Source organism: Mustelus asterias, chromosome 13 (assembly GCF_964213995.1).
Source record: "Mustelus asterias chromosome 13, sMusAst1.hap1.1, whole genome shotgun sequence".
NCBI classification, from domain to species: Eukaryota; Metazoa; Chordata; class Chondrichthyes; order Carcharhiniformes; family Triakidae; genus Mustelus; species Mustelus asterias.
In genome coordinates, this window is record NC_135813.1 from 89,196,754 (window position 1) to 89,219,932 (window position 23,179).

A 23,179-nucleotide genomic window follows, 5' to 3' on the forward strand; every position below is an offset into this window, starting at 1 on the left:
TTTAAATTGGAAGAGATTGCAGAGGGACCTGGACATTCTGGTGCATGAATCACAAAAAGTTAGTATGCAGGTACATCAGGTGTTTAGGAAGGTAAGGAGAATGGAATATGAGAATAGAGATGTTTTGCTGTAGTTGTAAAGTACTGTATACAGCGTTGGCCGCCTTATTTGAGAAAGGATATGAATGTGTTAGAAGCAGTTCAGAGAAGGTTCACTTGACTGATACGTGGGATGGGGGAGCTAACTCATGAGGGATAGGCTGGACCTATATATTGGAATTTACAAGAATGAGAAATGATATTAAAACAGATCCTGAAGGGACGTGACAGGGCGGATAGTGAAAGGATGTTTCTCCTTGTGGGAGAGACTAGAACTAGAGGGAGAGGGAGACGTAGTTTAAAAATAGGGAGTTGGCATGGTGGCACAGTGTTAGCACTGTTGCCTCACAGCACCCGGGACCCGGGTTCGATTTCCGGCTTGGATCATTGTCTGTGTGGAGTTTGCACATTCTCCCCATGTCTGCGTGGGTTTTCTCCCACACTCCAAAGATGTGCGGGTTAGGTGGATTGGCCGTGCTAAATTGACCCTAGTGTCAGGGGGATTAGCTAGTGTAAATGTGTGGTGTTACGGGAATAGGGCCTGGGAGGGATTGTGATTAGTGCAGACTCGATGGGCTGAATGGCCTCCTTCTGTACTATAGGGATTCTATGATGAAGTTCTTTCTTATGATAAAGTCTTCCATTTAAGGGGGAGATGAGGAGAATTTTTTTCTGCGGACCATGAGTCTTTGGTACTGTCTTCCCAGAGAGCGATGCAGGCAGGGTCATTGAATGCTTTTAAGACAGAGGTAGATAGATTCTTGATTAACAAGGAAGTCAGCGGTTATCGGGGGTAGGCAGAATGTGGAATTGAGGCCACAATCAGATTGCCATGGTCATATTGAATGGCACAGCAGATTCGAGGGGCCAAACGGCCTACTTCTGTTCCTAATTTGTACGTATATATTTTTGTATGTACAAAAAGGGAAACTAACAATACTGGTGAACATTCAGAAGATATTTCAGACAGTCACTGATACAAGTCTTAAAAATGTCAAGATTGCCCTCTATACCTGACCTTTAACAGCCCCGCACCATCTGCTCTTGGAGCAAGTTGTACAGATTCTGTCGTTTGGCTAGAAAGCATTTACCTCAATGCCTGCTTATCACTCAGGAAAATATTAAGGAAAAGATGCAACCGAAAAAACAAATGTTAATGATGGTCTGTGTTTTTCCAGCATTTTCTGTTTTTAGACAACAGAGATTCTTGTAGTCTTCCCCATTGTATTAGACTGCTTACTTTCCCCTCTGATATCAGAGTCTCAAACCAGTCTATCTGAGTTGACATTCTTAATGGCCAGACATATATCACAGGCACGCCACAAAGAAAATGGTCTCTGTATTGGTTATGGTCTGTTCAGGTAGAACAGAAAACTGACTTTTTGAGAGAGACGAGCACATTATTGGATGTATAGTTCCTTGAATCAGATAAAAATAAGAACCAGTGGATCTTTCAAATTACAGGAGTATTTGAATCCACAATCTATTTTCTGCCTGCCCAAACCTACTGAAGGAACTGAAAGAGATGATGGTGGAACCAAGCAGCACATGCCACAGGAATAAACTTTTAAAAAAACAATTAAATGCGTGAATGCTCTAATGTGTAAAACTCTTCAAATCTTTCTCTTTGGGCTCATTGGGTTCGATTCCCGGCTCGGGTCACTGTCTGTATGGAGTCTGCACGTTCTCCCCATCTCTGCGTGGGTTTACTCCGGGTGCTCCAGTTTCCTCCCGCAGTCTGAAAGACGTGCTGGTTCGGTGGATTGGCCCCATGCTAAATTCCCCCTCAGTGTACCCGAACAGGTGCCGGAGTCTGGCAACTGGGGGATTTTCACAGTAACTTCATTGCAGTGTAAATGTAAGCCTACTTGTGACACTAATAAATAAGCAAGCAACATTCAAGTGAGGAATATCAGTATTGGTAGATTGGAATGCTTTAACATTGAGCGTCAGCGTTGAGTATGTCTAGATATGATGCAGCTGTGGTTTTAGCAAGTTTGTGTTCTGCTTTATATTTCACTGCAATCTTCTAGCATCTCTCTAACTTACTTATTTAATTAATATTATGAAGTGCATGGTGACTATTTTCCATCTTGTTATTTATCATCATTAGGCCGAATTGAATGAATTGAGAAGCACCATCATAAACCTCCTGGATCCTCCTCCAGAAGTCTCTGCCCTCATTAACAAGCTGGATTTTGCAATGTCCACCTATCTACTGTCTGTGTACCGTCTGGAATATATGAGGTCTGAGAAACTTCCTAACTTAAAGTGCAAGCGTCCCTTTCTGCCGTTAGACTGTACAGTATAGCTGCTAATAAACTACATGTTGTTTACAGAGTATCACGCTCTACAGACCAGGACCGTTTTCAAGTTATGTTTCGATATTTGGAGGACAAAGCAATTCAGAAAGATAAAGCGGGTAAGCATTTGAAGAGCGGGTCATAATTACAAACTCAGATCTGCCACATCCTTCTGCTCAGCATTGCCAGTCACCCCTTTAGCTTTTAATTCTTTCAGAAGTTAACTCCCACTGCCCCGTATCCATTAGCACGATAATGGCACCCTGAAAGTGCAACAATGAAAGTCTCTTGTAATATGATTCTTTATTCCACAGTTGACAAAACTGTAATTTTTGTGACTACAATGAGATTAATAGTCTAGCGATAATACCACTAGGCCATCGCCTCCCCACATATGTAGTTAGATGCTAGAAGATTGCAGTGAAATATAAAGCAGAACGCAAACTTGCTAAAACCGCAGCTGCATCATATCTAGACATACTCAACGCCGACGCTCAATGTTAAAGCATTCCAATCTCCCAATACTGATGTTCCTCACTTGAATGTTGCTCGCTTATTTATTAGTGTCACAAGTAGGCTTACATTTACACTGCAATGAAGGTACTGTGGAAATCCCCTGGTCGCCACACTCCGGCGCCTGTTCGGGTACACTAAGGAAGAATTTAGCATGGCCAATCCACCTAACCACCTAAGGTCCAATGAACCTTCGGTTGCCTACTACTGCAAAAATAAATAAAGAGTAGGCATATAGAGATGGACACTTTGTTGATCAGAATTCACCCTTTATAGCTAGTTGCTGCCTCTCTTTTTTGATGCCTGATTTCTAAAAGCCTATTTCCCTGACCCGTAGAGTTTAAGTTTGAAGTTTATTTATTAGTGTCACACTGCAATGAAGCTACTGTGAAAATCCCCGAGTCACCACACTCCGGCGCCTGTTCGGGTACACTGAGGGAGAATTTAGCATGGCCACTGCACCTAACCAGCACGTCTTTCAGACTGTGGGAGGAAACCGGAGCACCCGGAGGAAACCCACGCAGACACGGGGAGAACATGCAGACTCTGCACAGACGCAGTCACCCAAGCCGGGAATCAAATCTGGAACTCTGGTGCTGTGAGGCTTTGACAAAGGGTCATCTGCACTCGGAACGTCAGCTCTTTTCTCTCCTTACAGATGCTGCCAGACCTGCTGACATTTTCCAGCATTTTCTCTTTTGGTTACTGGGATAGGTCCTGGGTGGCATTGTTGTTGGTGCAGCCTTGATGGGCTGAATGGCCTCCTTCTGCACCATAGGGATTCTATGATACATTGTAGTAGCGGTTACACCTGATTTGATTTCTTCTCGTCACATGTATTGGGATACAGTGAAAAGTATTGTTTCTTGTGCGCTATACAGACAAAACATTTTTGTTTTATTCATTCATGGAACATGGGCCTCGCTGGCTGGCCAGCATTTATTGCCCATCCCTAATTGCCCTTGTTCAGGGGACAGTTAAGAGTACATTACTGTAGGCCAGACCAGGTAAGGATGGCAGATTTCCTTCCCTAAAGGGCAACCAGATGGATTTTTCCAACAATCGACAATGGTTTCATGGTCATCAGTAGATTCTTAATTCCAGGTATTTTTTATTGAATTCCAATTCCACCATCTGCCGTGGCGGGATTTGAACCCAGGTCTCCAGAACATTAGCTGAGTTTCTGGATTAATAGTCTAGTGATAATACCACTACGCCATCGCCTCCCCAGATATGCCATTCGTAGAGTACATGGGGAGAAGGAAAGGAGAGGGTGCAGAATACTTCAGTGGCTAAGAAGTGCTTTGAGATGTCCCGAGGACATAAAGGATGCAATACAAATGTTTGTTTCATAGAATCTTACAGCAGGGAAAGGGGTCAACTCGACCTTGCATGGCTGTGCTGGTTCTTTGAAAGAACTGCTCAATATAGTCCCACATCCTGACATTTTGTTTGTAACTCTGCCATTTAGTCCTCTTCAAACTTCTCTTATAGAAAGTATATTTGACCTCTTTCTTTCTCACAGGTATGATGCAGTGTGTGGTGGCAGTAGCTGATAAAGTGTTTGATGTTTTCCTGTCCGTCATGGCAGACAAGGTACCACGTACTTTTAATTTAACCAGTAGTCTTTCAGTTAACTCTGTCTGAAGCATTTTTCAAGAATCTATAAACCTTTGTAAAGAAACACCTTGGTTTTACCCATTTCAGCCCAAAACGAAGGAAAATGAGGAAGAGCTGGAGAAACACGCCCAATTTCTGTTGGTGAACTTCAACCATATTCACAAGAGGATACGAAGGGTTGCTGACAAGTTCTTGTCAGGCTTGGTGGATAAGTAAGATCTTTGAAATTAATTTGTTAGATTTTAAGTTTTGAAACTGGGCACAACTACAATTTCAGAAATGCAGACTCTGTGGGTGAAATCAGAATTTGGGGTCTTAAAATATCATGGTCACTGATAAATCCAATAGGGAATTCAGGATCCTTTATCCAGAAAATGGAATTAATTACCACGAGGAGCGGTTCAGGTGAATGGATTAGATGCATTTAAGGGGTAAGCAGATAAGTACATAAGGGAGAAAGGAATAGAAGAATTTGCTGTAGGATAAGATAAAGAGGCTCATGTGCCACTGTTGAGCTGAATGGCCTGTGTCTATGCTGTACTTTCTGTGTAATTCCATGCAGTATGCAATACTTTTTAAATGTATCAAACAATGCCCTGTTTCGGAGCAAGAATTATGTGACTTCAAGTTTGTTGACAACAGTTTATGACTATTGATCTCCCCTGGTGTAGTGAAGGACATGGGTTGAAAAACAACATTTACTCGGGTCACAAGTGAAAATGGGGCAAGTTTGGAAGTGTGAAGCTAGGAACTGGGTGTTCCTAGCCATTCGACCCCATGAGCCTTTTCTGCCACTCCAAGTTTTTTTTAACTTCATTCTTGAGACATGGGCGTCGCTGGCTGGGCCAGCATTTATTGCCCATCCCTAGTTGCCCTTGAGAAGGTGGTGGTGAGCTGCCTTCTTGAATCGCTGCAGTTCGTGTGTGTCAAGTCCACCAACCAGAGCCCTACTGATATATCTGCCGGTTTTCCATAGTTTACACTGGATGTGAGCCAGATACAATTAATGATAAGAATAGATTTGACAAGAATAGTGTTTAATTTGTGGAGGCTAGTTATCCCAGAAGTTGGAGAAAGTTGTACGATCAGAACAAAAACAACCATCCTTTCTCCTGGTGGTGTGTTAAGTAACTTCAGGATGTAAAGGGATAGCACAAATTCTGAGTTGTCTTCTCTTTTCAAAGTTACAGGTTGTATTCGGTTGTTGTTGTTTGTGATTTCAGATTCCCACATTTGTTATGGAGCGGTACTGTCCTAAAGACTATGCTGGATATTCTTCAGACACTTTCTCTTTCTCTCAGTGCGGTAAGAACCACAGCCAATGAAGCTGATTTGGTGGAAGAATGTTCTCTCGATCACCGATAATGAAATATCTTTTCCTTTGCAGGATATCCACAAGGATCAGCCTTACTATGACATACTAGATACCCCTTACAGAATCACTGTTCCCGATACCTATGAAGCCAGGGAGGTAATGTCAATCTTTCATTTCCAAAAACATAAGTGTTTATCTGAGGTCAAAATAAAAATGATACATTGGGTGGAATCTTACCAAAATTCCACCGGCTCAGACTGAAAACTAGTGTAGGCTCTCCAGCTCCACAGACCAGTTTTCCCTCCAGACTTTGTGCCTCTTAGTTTCAAACAAAATGGGAGGATGTGGCTTAGGCCGTCACTGGCGGGGCGGGGGCTCGTAGGCCGGCAGAACCGGCTGCACAGACATCGGGCAGCCATTTGTAAGGGGCACAAAACATTAGAACAAAAGATAATCTCCTCCCCCACCACCATTGAAGTATCAGACTAACCTGTGCAAGGGAGGCTGTGCCAGGGGACAGTGCCTAGCGATGTCCGTCTTCCCCCAGGGGTGGGGGCTGTACTTATCTTTGCACCCCAAAGGGATCCCCTTGTCAGGTTTACATTTTTAAAAACCTGTCGAAGTCGCTTTGGCGAGGTATGAATATACCGTCAAGGTGGATAATTTGGCGAGGGACTACTTAATTAATTCAGTGAACCGCACTTTTCGAATCGCATGGGATTTTGACTGCACTCTGCTGATCCCGTGCGTAGAGATTATGGAGTTGGAATCCCGTGGAATGTTTGGAAGCTCTTTTTTTGCCATGCTTAATGATCTGCCGGGCAGCTTGTAACCCGTTCTAATAATTCCTTTACCAAACACTAACTGGCTGCTCAGGGGAAGCAAGTATGACCGTGTAAACCACTTTCTTCCACCTCCCCCATCACTCTCACTTTGTCCTTCCCACTGCTAGAGAAGGCATTGCCTGAGCTTAGACCTACCTTGCAGCCCTGTCAAAGATTATGAATTCACCAACAACAACTAGCCTTTATAAAGCTGATTCAACACTAAAACATCCCAAGGAACTGTACAAAAATGTAATCAGGCCACATTTGACACTGACACTCACAAAGCGATATCAGGATGCGACCATAAGAAGTAAAAAAAAAAAATAATTTTTAAGGAACGTCTTAAAGGAGGCGAGAGGCGTGGAAGTTTAGACAGGGAATTCCAGAGATTAGGGCCTAGACAGCCAAAGACAATAATGAAGTGAAGGAAATTAGGAATGTGCAAGAGCCCAGAATTGGAGGAAGACTGGCTTCTTGGAAATTTTTCGGACTGGAGGAGACTACAGAGATAGAGAAGGGTAAGGCCATAGAGGGATTTAAGCGCACAAGGGTGAAAATTTGAAAGTGGTGTTGTTGCTGGACCAGAAATCATTGTAGATGACCAAATGTCAAACCCCCAGTATGCTTGTCTTGCAAAGTATTGACCGTGAAGTAAATGCTGCCCAGTGTGGTTCTCAAAGGTTGGGCACTTTGATTCTATTCTCATATTTCCTATTTGCCGTTTTGCTCTGGTTGAATATTGTGGGCATGGACTTTTGGGAAGAGCTTGATGGGTGAATCCTAACTCCCAACACCAAGGTGTATTGTGTATGCAATGTAAACTGTATGCATTATGCAAGTTAATTGAAACAATGTCTTAAACTTGATAGAAGACCCACAAGGTTGGAATTTGTGCACATTAACAACCTGCAAGAATAAAAACCTTTGATGTTGTTGTCCTACTTCCACCAGGTGGCTCCTCTCGCACAGTCTGTGCTCGAGACAACCCACTTTGCGTTCCTAAAATTAGTTAACTCATATGCAATCTGTTGAAGCTACAGTGTAATTAGCTCAACTAATCTATAATGCTCTTGTATGCCTAACACTCCTTATTTGGGCAGTCATGATTCTGGCATGTCTCTAGGGGGTTTGTCAATAGGACTTTCTCAGTGTAAAGTGACCTGGTGCACACACACCTGCAGCTTTGCATGTTCACCACTTGGCGGCGAATTCATAAGGTCCCGAAGTGGCAGAACGGCTTGTCTATACTTGCAGCATTGCTAATCTGTTCTGAGCCCAGGTTTCTCCAACAATTCACTGATATTTATGATGCTGTTTGCCCCTTACAGCACACTGCAAATGACAATGGTGGGTAGCACGCTGGCACAGTGGTTAGCACTGCTGCCTCACAGTGCCAGGGACCCGGGTTCAATTCCAAGCTTGGGTCACTGTCTGATGGAGTTTGCACGTTCTCCCCGTGTCTGCGTCGGTTTGCTCCGGTTTCCTCCCACAGTCCAAATGACGTGCTGGTTAGGTGCATTGACCCAAACAGGCGCCAGAGTGTGGCGACTAGGGGAATTTCAGAGTAACTTCATTTGCAGTGTTAATGTAAGCCTTACTTGTGACTAATAAATAAACTTTAAACAAAAATGAAATGTCTTTGTTCCAGAGCATTTGAAAAGCCCAAAGTCATGAATAACAACATGTGAGAACATAAGGAATAGGAGTAGGAGCTAGCAGTACAGCCACTCAACCCTGTTCTGCCACTCCATATGCCCATGGCTGATCTTGTATATCAACTTCACTTTCCCAACTTATCCCCAATTCCCTTGATTAGGTCAGTGCCAAAATCTATTAATGCCAACCTTGGATGTGCTCAGAGAATAGTAAAGATTATCTGAAAAATTACAATGTTAATTCCAGCGAAATACATCTTTCGCCACCTACATTTCGCAGCCAGATGATACCAGCAGCGCAAGACAGGCCAACTGTCAAATACAACTCTGTAGCGAAAAATGTCCCCGCTGCACTAAGTTGGTATCATCCAGCCTTATTTGCAGCTAAACTGAAGTTGCCAATTTAGTGTCTTTTATTCCCTTGCTGTGCCTTTATTTTTGCACTTTTTTAATAATCAATTTTAAGAAATATGAGTTTTTATTTACGTTTCATAGGACACATTAGCAACTCAACAATTGACTCACATTCGAAGCAGGTGTATGAATGTGAGGAATAATGTACAAAGGAACGCTTTGTTTGTGCATAGGCGTTTCCATATACATGTCTTTTACAGAAGATATTTTAAAGCTGTTTAGTGCATTAATAACATTAGTTTTTAGAAATTGTGTGAGAGCAGTATTATTGAATCAGCACAACAGGAAGCCATTTGGCCCGCCCTGACTATGCTGGCTCTTTGAAAGAGAAGTCTTGCTTAATCCCGCGTCCCCACTTTTTTTTTTGCTGGTAACCCTATCCATTCCTCATCCTTAAGCTTCTGCTCATTCCTTTTTAAAATTATTTTATAAAATCCGCTTCCACCACCTTTACAGGTAAGATGTTCCAGATCTTGAGTAGTTGCAAAATAATTCACCTCGGTTAAGCCTAATGGATCGTTAACTTTTTTTCCTCCCCCCCTCAGAGTATTGTCCGAGATTTTGCTGCTCGCTGTGGTGGGATCCTGCAGGAGGCGATGAAGTGGGCCCCATCTGTCACCAAATCCCATCTTCAGGTAAGCTGCAAGCTCATGTCTTGCACATGGAATTGGAGGCAGCAATTGGATGAAAATTGGCTGGTAGGTAGGAGATGGCAGCTTGCATTTATATAGCACCTTTACCGTGTGTAGTGGGTGGCATAGTGGTTAGCACTGCTGCCTCACAGCGCCAGGGACCCGGGTTCAATTTCCGGCTTGGGTCTGCGTGGAGTTTGCACATTCACCCCATATCTGCGTGGGTTTCATCCAGTTTCCTTCCACAGTCCAAAGATGTGCAGGATAGGTGGATTGGCCATGCTAAGTTGTCACTTAATGTCAGGGGGGTTAGCAGGGTCAGTAGGTGGTGTTACAGGAATAGGACCTGTGGTCAGTGTAGACTCGATGGGCCAAATGGTCTCCCTTTACACTGTAGGGATTCTATTGCCAAAACATTGAATGTATTCAAGAGGCGGCTAGATGTAGCACTTGGGATGAATGGGATCAAAGGTTATGGGGAGAAAGTAGGATTATGCCACTGAGTTGGACGATCAGCCATGATCGTGATAAATGGCGGAGCAGGCTTGAAGGGCCAAATGGCCTCTTCCTGCTCCTATCTTGTATCTTTCTATGTAGTACAATGTCCCAAAGTACTTCAGTGACGCGTTATCGAACAAAATTTGACACCAAGCCTCAAGAAAGTATTTGGACAGGTAACCAAAAGCCTGGATGAGAGGGGTGACTTTTTATTCTAATCGGAAGGATGTGACTAATGGCATCCACCAACTTTTCACTATTTTATCAGTGACTTGGATGAAGGAATTGAGAGCGTTTTATCCAACTTTGCTGACCACGCTCAGTTGTAAGGCGCAATCAGTGGTGCAGAGTGGAGCAGAAAGTAACAAGAGGACGTAGACAGATTAAATGAGTGAGCAAAACTGTGTGGCAAGTGGAGTTCAGAATGAGGAAGCATGAGACCACCTGTTATAGATCCAAGACAGACAAAGTAGACAATTCTCTAAATGGTGAAAAACTCAAAACTGGGAAGGAGCAGGGAGATTTGAGGGTCCATGTACACATCACAGAAAGCTAGTGGACAGGTGCAAGAAGCGATCAGAAAAAGGCTGATAGAATATGAGCCTGGTGGCACTGCTGCCTCCCAGCGCCAGGGACCCGGGTCTGATTCCCGGCTTGGGTCACTGTCTGTATGGAGTTTGCACGTTCCCCCTATGTCTGCGTGGGTTTCCTTTGGATGCTCTGGTTTCCTCCCACACTCCAAAGATGTGCAGGTTAGGTTGATTGGCCATGATAAATTGCCTCTCAGTGTCAGGGGGGCTAGGAGGATAACGATCTGGGGTTATGGGGATAGGACCTGGGTGGGATTGTTGTCGGTGCTGGCTCAATGGGCCCAATGGCCTCCTTCTGTACTGTAGATTCTATGAGTCTGTGAGAATATAGGCTGTTATCCCAAAAGGACTGGAATGTGAAAGGGAGGAAGTTATTTATACTTAAGTTGTATAGACATCCTCGGGAGTGCTGCATTCAGCTGGGCACTGCATCACAGGAAGAGTAAGGGATGCAGTGCAGATTTACCAGAATGGTAAGCGGGTTAAATTATGAGGATAAGTTGCATCAGCTTGCCTTGAGGTACAAAGAATTGAGAGATGAACTCATTGAGGTGCTTAAAATGATAAAAGGATTTAATTGGGGGGATGTGGGGGGAGAATCTATTTCCCCTGATGGGAAAAGAATATAAAGAAATAAGATTCGAGCTAGACCATTCTGGAATTAAATTGGAAAAGCACTTCTTCACACAACGGACAGTATCAATCCAAAACTTTCTTCCCCTAAACAACTGGGCACTGAGGGTAGGTTGAAGCTTTCCAAGGTTTGAGATGAATAGATTTTTCTCAGTTAAAAGTATTGCTGAATGTAGATCAAAGGCAAGTAAATGCAATTCAGGTATAGTTCAACCTTGATCTAATTGAATGCCATTCGAGGGACTGAATGGCCTCATCTTGATCAAGAGTATGTTGCTGTCTCATGGAGGAAAGAGAAATGTTGGCATTTTTTTCTAATTAAGGTTCCAAATATTGGAGAATTTAGGGACACTTCTAAGTTTAAAGACTAGAATTTTAGGCTGTTTAGTATCAGTATGATGAGTGTGTCTGGAATTATGCTATGCAGCTAAAATTAATCTTCCGATCTGTTTTTTAATTGTGCAAACAGTTTGAGTGCAGAGTTATGTAAAGAGTGGTCTCCTGTACTTCTGTTTTTTTTAGGAATATTTGAATAAACATCAGAACTGGGTATCTGGTCTGTCTCAGCACACTGGCCTCGCTATGGCGACCGAAAGCATCTTGAACTTTGCGAGTTACAACCGACAGAACACCACACTGGGGGTATGTACAGCAGGGACGGAACTGGTACTGAATCATATCGAGTTGCTCCTAATGTGGATGAGCAGTACAATAATATTGCATTTCTTCCCTGTTCTAACCCCTCTCCCATTCCTGATTTCTCTGTTCTCCGTTAAATGGGGTGACCCACTGTACTAAAAAGCCGACTGCCAAATAATGGAGACGCGGATTCCTTCAGACGTCCATCCTGGTCCGACGTGAATTTAATGAGGGCGGCACGGTGGTTAGCACTGCTGCCTCACAGAGCCAGGGACCCGGGTTCAATTCCTGGCTTGGCTCACTGTCTGTGTCTGCATGGGTTTCCTCCGGGTGCTCCGGTTTCCTCCCGCAGTCCAAAGATGTACGGCTTAGGTGGATCGGCCATGCTAAATTACCCCTTAGTGTCAGGGGGACTGGCTAGGGTAAATACATGGGGTTATGGGGAGAGGGCCTGGGTGGGATTGTGGTCGGTGTGGACTCGATGGGCTGAATGGCCTCCTTCTGCACTGTAGGGATTCTATGAAATTTCATATCATGAAGGTGAGGCACAAATTAGAATTCTGCTGTCGCTATTCCAGGGAAATTCTTAAATTGTTTCTAATCAAAGAGCAACATCTGCCTCAGCAAAGCCAACAACTCAGTCACTGCAGTCTGCTATTGAGTATTTTCTGCTGACAAATATCTGGGCGTAGTTTGTTGTCTTAATCTCGCAATTAATAAAAATATGTGGCACTTGGCATCGGAGAATATGCCAAAAAAACAGCTGGTTTAACTTCAAACGCAGAATACTGCAGATTCTGGAAATTTGAAATGTAAACAGAAAACAATTCTCCAAGCTAAAACATACGTGGCTTTGGAAGATTGTCCTGTTTTCCATTCCTGTCCACATTCTGTTGGGCAGCATTGATGAATGAAAACCTACATTGAGCAGGGCTGCAATGTGATCCCTTGTGATCAAGTGCGTCTTAACATATCACTGTCATGAGCTCAGATGAATGATGTCACTTGGGTGAGGGAGAATTGTTACCCCAGCAACCATTAAACAGAGTTGTTGGAAAAATTTAATTACAGACACATCACCTCACCGCATGTGTCAAAGTATTTGTTCCCCCTCCATTCTCTTGTTGCCACCACAGATTGAGCTTTTTCCACTTAATGTGAAACACTTAGAACAGAATCAGTGAATGGTTACTGCCCCGAAGGAGGCCATTCAGTCCATCATGTCTGCACAGACTCTCTGATCAAAGGTCGACACAACTGGACCATCCTGCTACTCTCACTCTGAGTTTTAACAACACCAGGTTAAAGTCCAACAGGTTTATTTGGTAGCAAATGCCATTAGCTTTCGGAGCGCTGCTCCTTCGTCAGATGGAGTGGAAATCTGACAAAGGAGCAGCGCTCCGAAGGCTAATGGCGTTTGCTACCAAATAAACCTGTTGGACTTTAACGTGGTGTTGTTAAAACTCTTACTGTGTTTACCCCAGTCCAACGCCGGCATCTCCACATCATGACTCTCACTCTCCACAGTGGAGCCCTTTAATTTTATTTCAATCTTTCAGTGAAATATGTTCTTTTGGTTTCTATTATATGTTTTATTTCCTCCATGAATTAGCCTTGTGATGTGGTTATTCCTGTTTTTTTATGTTCACTGATAATCCTGCACTGTGTGTACCCTCCACAGCTGCCATCTTCCTCTGTTACCCAGGTTTGTTACAGCAATAACCAGCACCTTAGACTTGTTCTGTGGCAGTTTTAGCTTCTCATTTCTTTCATTGGAACAAAATTATCTACCAGTAAAAACGACGCTAAGCGATTTGGACACAGTTGTAAGCAAAGGTTCTAATTCTAAAAATATTAATTCAATAGCCTCAAAGCGGTTATGATGTTTAAAATAGACATCTGTCTCCTGCTGAACCAAACTCCTAATTTAATTGATTTGGAAAGGGGAAAATTCCTTTATGAAGTTAACACATTATGTGGCATTTTTATCTAATAGTAGCATGACTCAAATGGAAGCTAAAACATGGATTTTGGAAGTTAGAACATTAGTGAGTGCAATCTCAGTATATCAGAGTGGATTTCTGAGTGTAGATCTTTAACTGTGAACTTGGGGTGAAATGCCGTGCTTGTTCATGATCTCGTGGCTGGCATGTGTAAGTCACCCATGAAGAACATTTCTTGATTGGGTTTGATAACTTTTTGATGATTCCTGCTCATTCTCTGAGTTAAATTAAGATTCTAGTGAAGCCTTTTATAACACATGTTTTGGGTGATCTATGAAGAATGGTAGCAGCATTGCTATTCACAAAATTTAATTTACTTCAAAAGTAAAGAATAATAAGGTCCAGCGACACTGTGGTTAGCACTGTTGCCTCACAGCGCCAGTTCGATTCCCGGCTTGGGTCACTGTGCGGAGTCTGCCTGTTCTCCCCGTGTCTGCATGGGTTTCCTCCGGGTGCTCCGGTTTCCTCCCACATTCAGAAAGATGTGTTGGTTAAGGCATTGGCCATGCTAAATTCTCCCTCAGTGTAACCCGAACAGGTGCCGGAGCGTGGCGACTAGGGGATTTTCACAGTGATTTCATTGCAGTGTTAATGTAAGCCTACTTGTGTCACCGAGAAATAAACTTTAAACAAGTGACAAGAAAAATTAGTTTGTGCATTGTCCAGACTGCTTACTGTAGCCTGTAGAATTCTCCTTTCTGAACTTAAAATATATGGAAAGGCTTGTATGTTGGGAACACACAGAAAGAACACTGCTTGATGTCCTAATAGTTGATGATGGTTGTGCGCCTTCATCGGTGTGTACTGGGTTAGCGGATTCCAGCTGATGGCGAGGGCACAGCTTTTGTCTTTAGCAATCCCCTAAACTGAGATTGCCGCTGAAAAGTGTGTGCGAACTGCTTGTGCAACGTTTGGATCGAGTACGCAATCAGGCATTGGCCCTGAAGCTCCCCACAGCTGCATATCCTGCTGTCACACCCTGTTTACAACTCTCCTCTGGGAATGGCCGCTTGAATGAGGAAGAACCACAAGAAATCTTTCTGAACAAGAGTTAACACCTTCATTTGATGGGGATGGAGGGGAAGAGAAAAGAATGCATTGCACGCTGCTTTAGTTTGCTTTCTTCTCTGCAGACTTAAATACAAATGGAAGGAGATGCTTAGGGAGGCTGTATTTAGCTATCAGCACAGGAAATGTTGCGTGGCAAATGAATTGGCACACTCTAAATCACAAGGCGGAGAATTATACACGGCTCTCCTAACTGATTTTTCAATAGATTGTGGAGCTAGGGAATATAATAACTGCCCCTTAAAAGTGATTGCTGTTTCATTTTTAATGCATTTTGCCAAATGAGGTGTGTTATAAATTGCTTATCGTGTTTTCTTCAAGTGCTTGACGTTTAACAGGTGGTGGGATGGAATGTGGTTTGAAGTATTGTATTCTGTAGTCTTATCTTTGAATGTGCTATTCTGTGTCATCAGTGTTTCGTTCTGAAGGCCAGCATTGTTAAAATGGCAAAGAATTACCTAATAAAGGTGGGATGTGCAATGTAAGACAGTCTGGTCCTGGATTCCGGGCAGTTGTCCAGCTGCATTTTACATTATTTGCTTCTGTTGATTGTAAGGAACTAAGCAAGCTGAGGCACGGTGGCACAGTGGTTAGCACTGCTGCCTCACAGCGCCAGGGACCCGGGTTCGATTCCCGCAGAAGTCTGCACATTCTCCCTGTGTCTGCATGGGTTTCTTCCAGGTGCTCCGGTTTCCTCCCACGGTCTGAAAGATGTGCTGGTTAGGTGCATTGGCCATGCTAAATTCTCCCTCAGTGTACCCGAACAGATGCCGGAGTGTGGCGACTAGGGATTTTTACAGTAACTTCACTGCAGGGTTAATGTAAGCCTGTTTGTGACACTAATAACTAAAAACTTTAAAAAACTTAAAGCTACCAGTACTAGAGATTATTGTGAAGTATCAATAAATATAGGTGTTTAAAAAAGATCAATTCTAAGGCATTTCTAAAACATTTATAAAATGTCAATATGGTCGGTTTACAAGACCAATATTGTCTGTAAAAGCTTATAAAATAACAATACTGTAAATGCTTATAAACTGCCAATATTAGTTTTATTAAATGTTAATGCTGCAAATGTAGTGTCACTGATTCATAAAATATTGATACGGTAAACCATATTAATATTGTAGATTTTTAAAATGATATAGTAATTGTAGGTTATTTGTAAAATGTCAACAGAAAGAACTTGCATTTATATAGCGTCCTTCATGCCTGGGTTTGCTCCAAGCCATTCGAGTAAACTGGAGTAGTATTTCCTGTGAGCCTGGGGCTCTGCAGATCTATTGCACATTGTGTCTTGTACTTCCGGCTGGTGTGAGCAGGTGCCTTTGGAAAAGAAATCCCACCCTGTAGCGCAAATGCACCTCCGGGTTTACCTGTGAAGAGTAGCCTCTCGGTTGAGTACAGATACTTTCAGCAGGGAAGTGCAGGAAATTAGAATGGGAAGGGGAATACTCTCCGTATGAAATGAACAAAGCAGCTCTTTATGGTGCCACGGCTGGACGGGTTTGCATTAGGTAATTTTAGCTCTTATATCTTGTAACATGGTTTAACTTCATTATTTATCAATGAGCTTGAAGATATTAACTGGATTTAGTATCACTATTTACTTTCTCAACTAGTTAAAATCAGGACACCCAAAATTTTGTAACTTTTTTATTTGGTGAAATAGTTTCTGCATTAGGCGTTTTTTTTAGATAAACGCATTGATAGTTATTTTAAATGCGTTCACCCTGTTAATCTGTTTAATTTTGTAACAGTGGGCTATTTGCACTTTGGTTCTTTTTAGTACCAGGTTTCCTGCCTGAGGATTTGATTGAAACTGTTAAACAAACGAGAATCACGGTTTTTAAAACCAATCAATCATTAGAATCTGTCATCTCCTTGGGCTGGATTTGATCCTTGGGTCCTCTGGTAGTGCCACGCTGCATCACTCATTTGCAAGATTATAATGTTGGGTATCTGGCATGGACCTATTGGGCCAAGTGGCCTGTTTGTGAATAATTAGAAATGTCTGCTTATTATTGATCCAGACAAAATGACATATAAATCCATGGAAGATACATGGCTATGATCTCCAAATATTCAAACTTAGCGAGCATTGCTTTGGATTGTTTGGTCTGAGCTGTTGTCTCCTAACTAGGGTCCCAGATTTACCTGTTACTTCAATTTGCTTAGCTTAGTTGAGTCATTTACATCCACTAGTGGCAGGGCTGAAGGTTTTTCATGCTGGGGATCGTGATCACTGTATTCAAAGACAGCTAACATCTGGCTCAGCCCTCTTTTTGATTTGATTTGATTTATTATTGTCACATGTATTGGTATACATTGAAAAGTATTGTTTCTTGCACGCTACACAGACAAAGCATACCATTCATAGAGAAGGAAAGGAGAGAGTGCAGAATGTAGTGTTACAGTCATAGCCAGGGTGTAGAGAAAGATCAACTTAATGCAAGGTAAGTCCATTCAAAAGTCTGATGGCAGCAGGGAAGAAGCTGTTCTTGAGTCGGTTGGTATGTGACCTCAGACTCTTGTATCTTTTTCCCAACGGAAGAAGGTGGAAGAGAGAATGTCCGGCGTGCGTGTGGTCCTTGATTATGCAGGCTGCTTTTCTGAGGCAGCGGAAAGTGTAGACAGAGTCACTGGATGGGAGGCCTGTTCACGACACTTTGTAGTTTCTTGCGGTCTTGGACAGAGCCAGAGCCATACCAAGCTGTGATACAACTGGAAAGAATGCTTTCTATGGTGCATCTGTAAAAGTTGGTGAGAGTTGTAGCTGACATGCCAAATTTATTTAGTCTTCTGAGAAAGTAGAAGCATTGGTGGACTTTCTTAACTATCACATCGGCATGGAGGGTCCAGGGCAGGTTGTTGGTGATCTGAACACCTAGAGACTTGAGGCTCTCGACCATTTCCACTTTGTCCCCGTTGATGTAGACAGGGGCATGCCCTCCACACTCTTCCTGAAGTTGATGACTATCTCCTTCGTCTTGTTGACATTGAGGAGAGATTATTGTCATCGCACCAGTTCACCAGATTCTCTATCTCTTTCCTGTACTCTCCACTACAGGTTGTGGTTCCAATTACCTGATCACAGAATAACATTAATTTCGGTACTGATTAACAGCAGACAAGGAAGTTGCAATCCCAGGAACTGTGATTTAAATATCAGAACTGGGTCTTTTTGCATAGTCGTCACAGTGACTGAAACTAAAGAAAAGGCTATTTTTTCTCAACAAATTTCCTGCTCTATGATGGTTCATGCATTTTGCCGGACTGATTGTGCTGAACTGATTGGATAAGGATCTGGTGACAAAATTGTAATAATTTCAGATTAAGAAATGGCATCAGGTATTATCTCATTCTAAGTACTGATGTTGAATGAAAGTCAGATATTTTGAGGAAACCTATTGTAATTTATAGTTTTAATAGCAGATATGTTCTCTACAATCTCAAAATTGGATTAAAAATCAGAATTATGTTTGTCATTTAGAATTGTTGCAGAAGGCTAAAACTTCAAATTAATCTCATTTTTCTTGTCACTAATTGCTTACAGTTCCCATCTGCAGATTGAGAAAATTGTGTTTTACACAAGGAATGTTTTACATGTTCATGTGTTATTCTGCAGGCTACCCAGCTAACTGAAAGACCTGCTTGTGTGAAAAAGGACTATTCCAACTTTATGTCTTCCCTCAATCTCCGCAATCGTTCTGCAGGAGAGGTAAATGCAGATTTTTTTAAAAAAGTATTTCTTGACCTTTTGTTTTTGTTTGTTTTGAGTCCTCCAAAATCCAGAGCTAAGGTGCATTAAGAACTAGACAGGGTAGATGCAGGAAGGATGTTCCCAATAGTGGGGGAGTCCAGAACCATGGTTTACCCCGAATCCTTACAGTCTAAGGATTCAGGGTGAACCATGTAGGATGGAGATGAGGGGACATTTCTTCACCCAAAGAGTGGTGAGCCTGTGGAATTCATTACCACAGGAAGTAGTTGATGCCAAAACATTGAATGTATTCAAGAGGTGGCTGGATATAGCACTTGGGGCAAATGGGATCAGAGGTTATGGGGAGAAAGCAGGATTAGGCTATTGAGTTGGACGATCAGCCATGATTGTGATGAATGGTGGAGCAGGCTCGAAGGGCCAAATGGCCTCCTGCTACTCCTATGTTCAATGTTTCTAATTGATGTTCCCTGTCCACTGCCAATGTTGCACTGAAACTTGTGTGTGAAGAGCCTGGGAAACAAATAAAGAAATGGTGTGGACTTATTTATAGTTATCTTAACATTGGTCTCAGGATAGCCTAAAGTGGTTTGCATCCAATGAAATGCATTTTAAAATGTTATGTAGAGACACGCAGGGCAACCTGTTGACTGGGGTGCAGATCACATCCGTATAAAAGTAGGTAGTAGATCAGGTGATATAAACTCGAGCACTGTAATTTCCTGGGCTAGTTTTATACTGTCAAATGGGATTGGGGGGGAATCTTCCAGATTTCCCCTTCTCATTGACATTGAATTTTAAATTTGTGCTTGTGTTTTGCCTAGGGTTATGTTGCTTTGGGATAGGATCCTGCATCATGATCATGGATAGGGAGATTTGAATCACCAGATGGTCTTTTCCTGCTAATCATTTTGTTATTGCTTCTATTCATGTCCAAGGAATGAGATTAATGGGAGATTAATCTGTTTTGGGGCTGGTAGTTGAGAGCTGAATAGGGACGGCACAGTGGCACAATGGTTAGCACTGCTGCCTTATAGCGCCAGGGACCCGGGTTCAATTCCGACCTCGGGTGACTGTGTGAAGTTTGCACGTTCTCCCCATGTCTGCGTGGGTTCCCTCCGGGTGCTCCAGTTTCCTCCCACAGTCCAGAGATTTGCAGGTTAGGTGGATTGCCCATGCTAAATTGCCCCTTAGTGTCCCAGGATGTGCAGGTTAGAGGGATTGGTGGGGTAAATACATGGGGTTAAGAAGATAGGATGGGGGAAAGGGCTTGGGTAAAGTACTCTGTCAGAGAGAGTTGGTGCAGACTCGATGGGTCAAATGGCCTCTTTCTGCACTGTAGGGATTCTCTGATTGTATTGGCCAAGGTACCGGGAGAATTTTCTGATTCCTTTAAAGATAGTAAGAAGTTTAACAACAACAGGTTTAAGTCCAACAGCATTGTTGGACTTTAACCTGGTGTTGTTAAACTTCTTACTGTGCTTACCCCAGTCCAACGCCGGTATCTCCACATCATGACTTCCTTTAAAAATGCCAGGGAAATGTTTGCACCCATCTGAGCAGCCAGGTGGGTCTTCCACTGAACATGCCATTGGGAAGACGGCATCTCGGAAAGTGTGGCACTGCCATCAGCACTGCACTGTTTCAATCTAGGTTATGTGCTCAAGTCCTGGAGTGCGAAGTTGAATCCTAAAGCATTCTGATTTGGTGTGTGCTGAATAAAAGACAGAAAATAATTAGTCTTAAAAAAAGATAAGGTGAAAAATATTGTGATTTAGTGTATTGCTTTGCTGAAATTGTGTCACTTTAAACTTCACATGGTTCAGAATTATTCCATAGAAGCTGAGCAATGATTCTCTTGCCTGTCATAAGGAATGTACACCCGCCACCTGCCCAATACTTTGGGATATTTCAGTATATTTTCTCTCTGTAGGTCTCAGGCATGATTCATTTCTCCGAAGCAACTGGTCGGCAGTCGGACCTGAACAAAGTCATGATTAAGAAGCTGAATGATGCACTGGAATCAGTTGAGAGTGAGGCTTACACCCAGTCCATGTTCAACCTTACAGCTCTGCTCATCAGCAGCAAAGGTGAGGGCTGCAGATACTACAATCTCAAATTGAAATTAATGTTAACTTAGGAAAATTATAGTCTGTGTTACACAAGATCAACCCCCCGAAGAACTGTGTAATGTCTAATTAGTGCTTTTATATGTGACATTGGATATGACTTATGCACTGATAAGAAACGGGCGCTATATTTTACACTAACTGGGTGCTTTGTAATTGAATAGCAAAGAAGTTAGAAGAGTGAATTTATTGAATATTTCAAAGCACTCGAGCAAAATGCTCATGTTTTGTACTTCCGTAGCTGACATCACCTCATTTATTTTTTAAATCAAGCTATTCCTTGGAGTGTCTTGTGGCACCTGAAAGACAAAACCAAACAGCATAAAACTTCACTAGTTAAATGTGCTCATCTTTCTGCCTCAACCGTTCTGTTACAGGGTACAGAAAGTATCTGCTATTGTTCGCAACCAGTAACCTCTGAAACTTGGAAATACAGGGTGAAATAAAAAAGAGTTAACTTGGGGAATTTGATATTTTATTTGTGTGCAAGAGGAATTGGCAGTGGTTATATTTTATCACAGTGAATAGGATTTTGATTTGATTTATTATTGTCACATGTATTAGTATACAGTGAAAAGTATTGTTTTTTGCGTGCTATACAGACAAAGCATACCGTTCATAGAGCAGGAAAGGAGAGGGTGCTGAATGTAGTGTCACAGTTATAACTAGGGTGCAGAGAAAGTGCAGATTAGTTCATTCAAAAGTCTGACGGCAGCAGGGAAGAAGCTGTTCTTGAGTCGGTTGGTACGTGACCTCAGACTTTGGTATCTTTTTCCCGATGGAAGAAGGTGGAAGAAAGAGAATGTCCGGGATGCGTGAGGTCCTTGATTATGCTGGCTACTTTGCCGAGGCAACGGGAAGTGTCGACAGGGTCAATTAATGGGAGGCTGGTTTACGTGATGGACTGGGCTTCTTTCACGACCATTTGTAGTTTCCTGCGGTGTTGGGACAGAGCAAGAACCATACAGGAATGCTAGCTTTTCCCCTGTGTAAATCAGCAGGATGTTTTGAGCGAACTACTTCCATTATTTAATAGTGTATCGGTACAACAGATGATGTTGCAATAGTGATATACTGAAGTCTCCGAGGTTCACTCTGAAGCAAATGCTGACACTTAATAGGGCTTGTTATTACCGTGTAGCTGTTTCATTAAGAAAGTAAGTCTGGATGAAGGTTTCTGATCAATAATTGTGCCTGAATGTGCCTCATCGGCTATAAAACCCTATTATTTATCACTAACATTTCTGATCATTTAACTCATGTTGGAATGAATAATTAGGTTGCACATTCATTTTAAAGGGTTTTTTTTTCTGTCATGCTCCAGTTTGTGATCCACAACTCCTTCACCATTTATGCTGGGCCCCTCTGCGCATGTTCACAGCATTGGGCATGGAAACTGCTGTAGCTTGTTGGGAATGGCTGCTGGCTGCAAAGAATGGCATAGAGGTTCCAGTAAGTATTAGGCCTTCAGTTAATGTCTTTTCTCATAACAAGTGACAAAAATTAATCCCTCATTGGGTTAATGCCCACTCACCATCTTCTAGTAAGTAGTCTCACAACACTGAGTGCTACCACATAAACATGTTGGACTTTAACCTGGTGTTGTGAGACTACTTACTGTGCCTACCCCAGTCCAACGCCGGCATCTCCACATCATCACCATCTTCTAGACAGCGAACATGCATCTCTGCCGCCTTGTAAGAATTTTGTTTCAATAAAAACTGCAGGAAGAAGTAACTCCTTATTTCTTTAATATCCACATGTTTATTGGGCAAGATTTATCTTTGAGACTGTACAAATCGAGATGACCTGATAGTGTGCAGAAAATAATCTATCGATATTAGCCTGCTGTCACTGACGGTGTAGCTAATTCACAAGTCAGAGAGGAGAATTTTGTGATTTGCCTTTAGTCATTGTAACATTTCTTTTTTGATCTTTCAAACATCTCAGTTTAAATTAACTTTTAAAATCATTTTATCTTTGTCTGTCTTTATACATATAAAATATAACTACGGATAGAATTTTTTCAATGCCAGCAATAAGATTCACAAAGCCATTTTACTTGCTACAAAATTTATATTGAAATGCTGTTTTTTAAAAAAAAAATCATATTTTGCGACCGATTATTTTTAATTTAAGGTGACACAGTGGTTAGCACTGCTGCCTCACAGTGCCGGGGACCTGTGTTCGATTCCCGGCTTGGGTCACTGTCTGTGTGGAGTCTGCATGTTCTCCCCGTGTCTGTGTGGGTTTCCTCCGGTTTCCTCCCACAGTCCAAAGATGTGTGGGTTAAGTGGATTGGCATTGCTAAATTGTCCCTTAGTGTCAGGAGGACTAGCTAGGGTAAATATATGGGGTTATGGGGATAGGGCCCAGGTTGGATTGTGGTTGGTGCCGATTCGATGGGTCGAATGGCCTCCTTCTGCACTGTAGAATTCCATTTTGGTTCATAGAATCAAAGAATAGGTTGTAATAAAAGTTTGCTACAGGAAGACTTAGAATTGATATACTTTTGATAATT

The 23,179-nt window shown here is 42.4% G+C and overlaps 1 protein-coding gene across 1 annotated transcript in view; it reads left to right on the forward strand.

Moving 5' to 3' along the window:
- Window positions 1-23,179, forward strand: part of pi4kab (phosphatidylinositol 4-kinase, catalytic, alpha b) — a 161,843-nt gene that overhangs the window by 74,208 nt on the left and 64,456 nt on the right. The window contains exons 22-32 of the mRNA XM_078227246.1: window positions 2,212-2,345; window positions 2,438-2,520; window positions 4,440-4,510; window positions 4,622-4,746; window positions 5,758-5,839; window positions 5,922-6,005; window positions 9,291-9,380; window positions 11,621-11,740; window positions 18,437-18,529; window positions 20,463-20,619; window positions 21,983-22,110. Of these exons, the coding sequence (XP_078083372.1) occupies window positions 2,212-2,345; window positions 2,438-2,520; window positions 4,440-4,510; window positions 4,622-4,746; window positions 5,758-5,839; window positions 5,922-6,005; window positions 9,291-9,380; window positions 11,621-11,740; window positions 18,437-18,529; window positions 20,463-20,619; window positions 21,983-22,110 (1,167 nt within the window). The remainder of the gene's footprint in view (window positions 1-2,211; window positions 2,346-2,437; window positions 2,521-4,439; window positions 4,511-4,621; window positions 4,747-5,757; window positions 5,840-5,921; window positions 6,006-9,290; window positions 9,381-11,620; window positions 11,741-18,436; window positions 18,530-20,462; window positions 20,620-21,982; window positions 22,111-23,179) is intronic.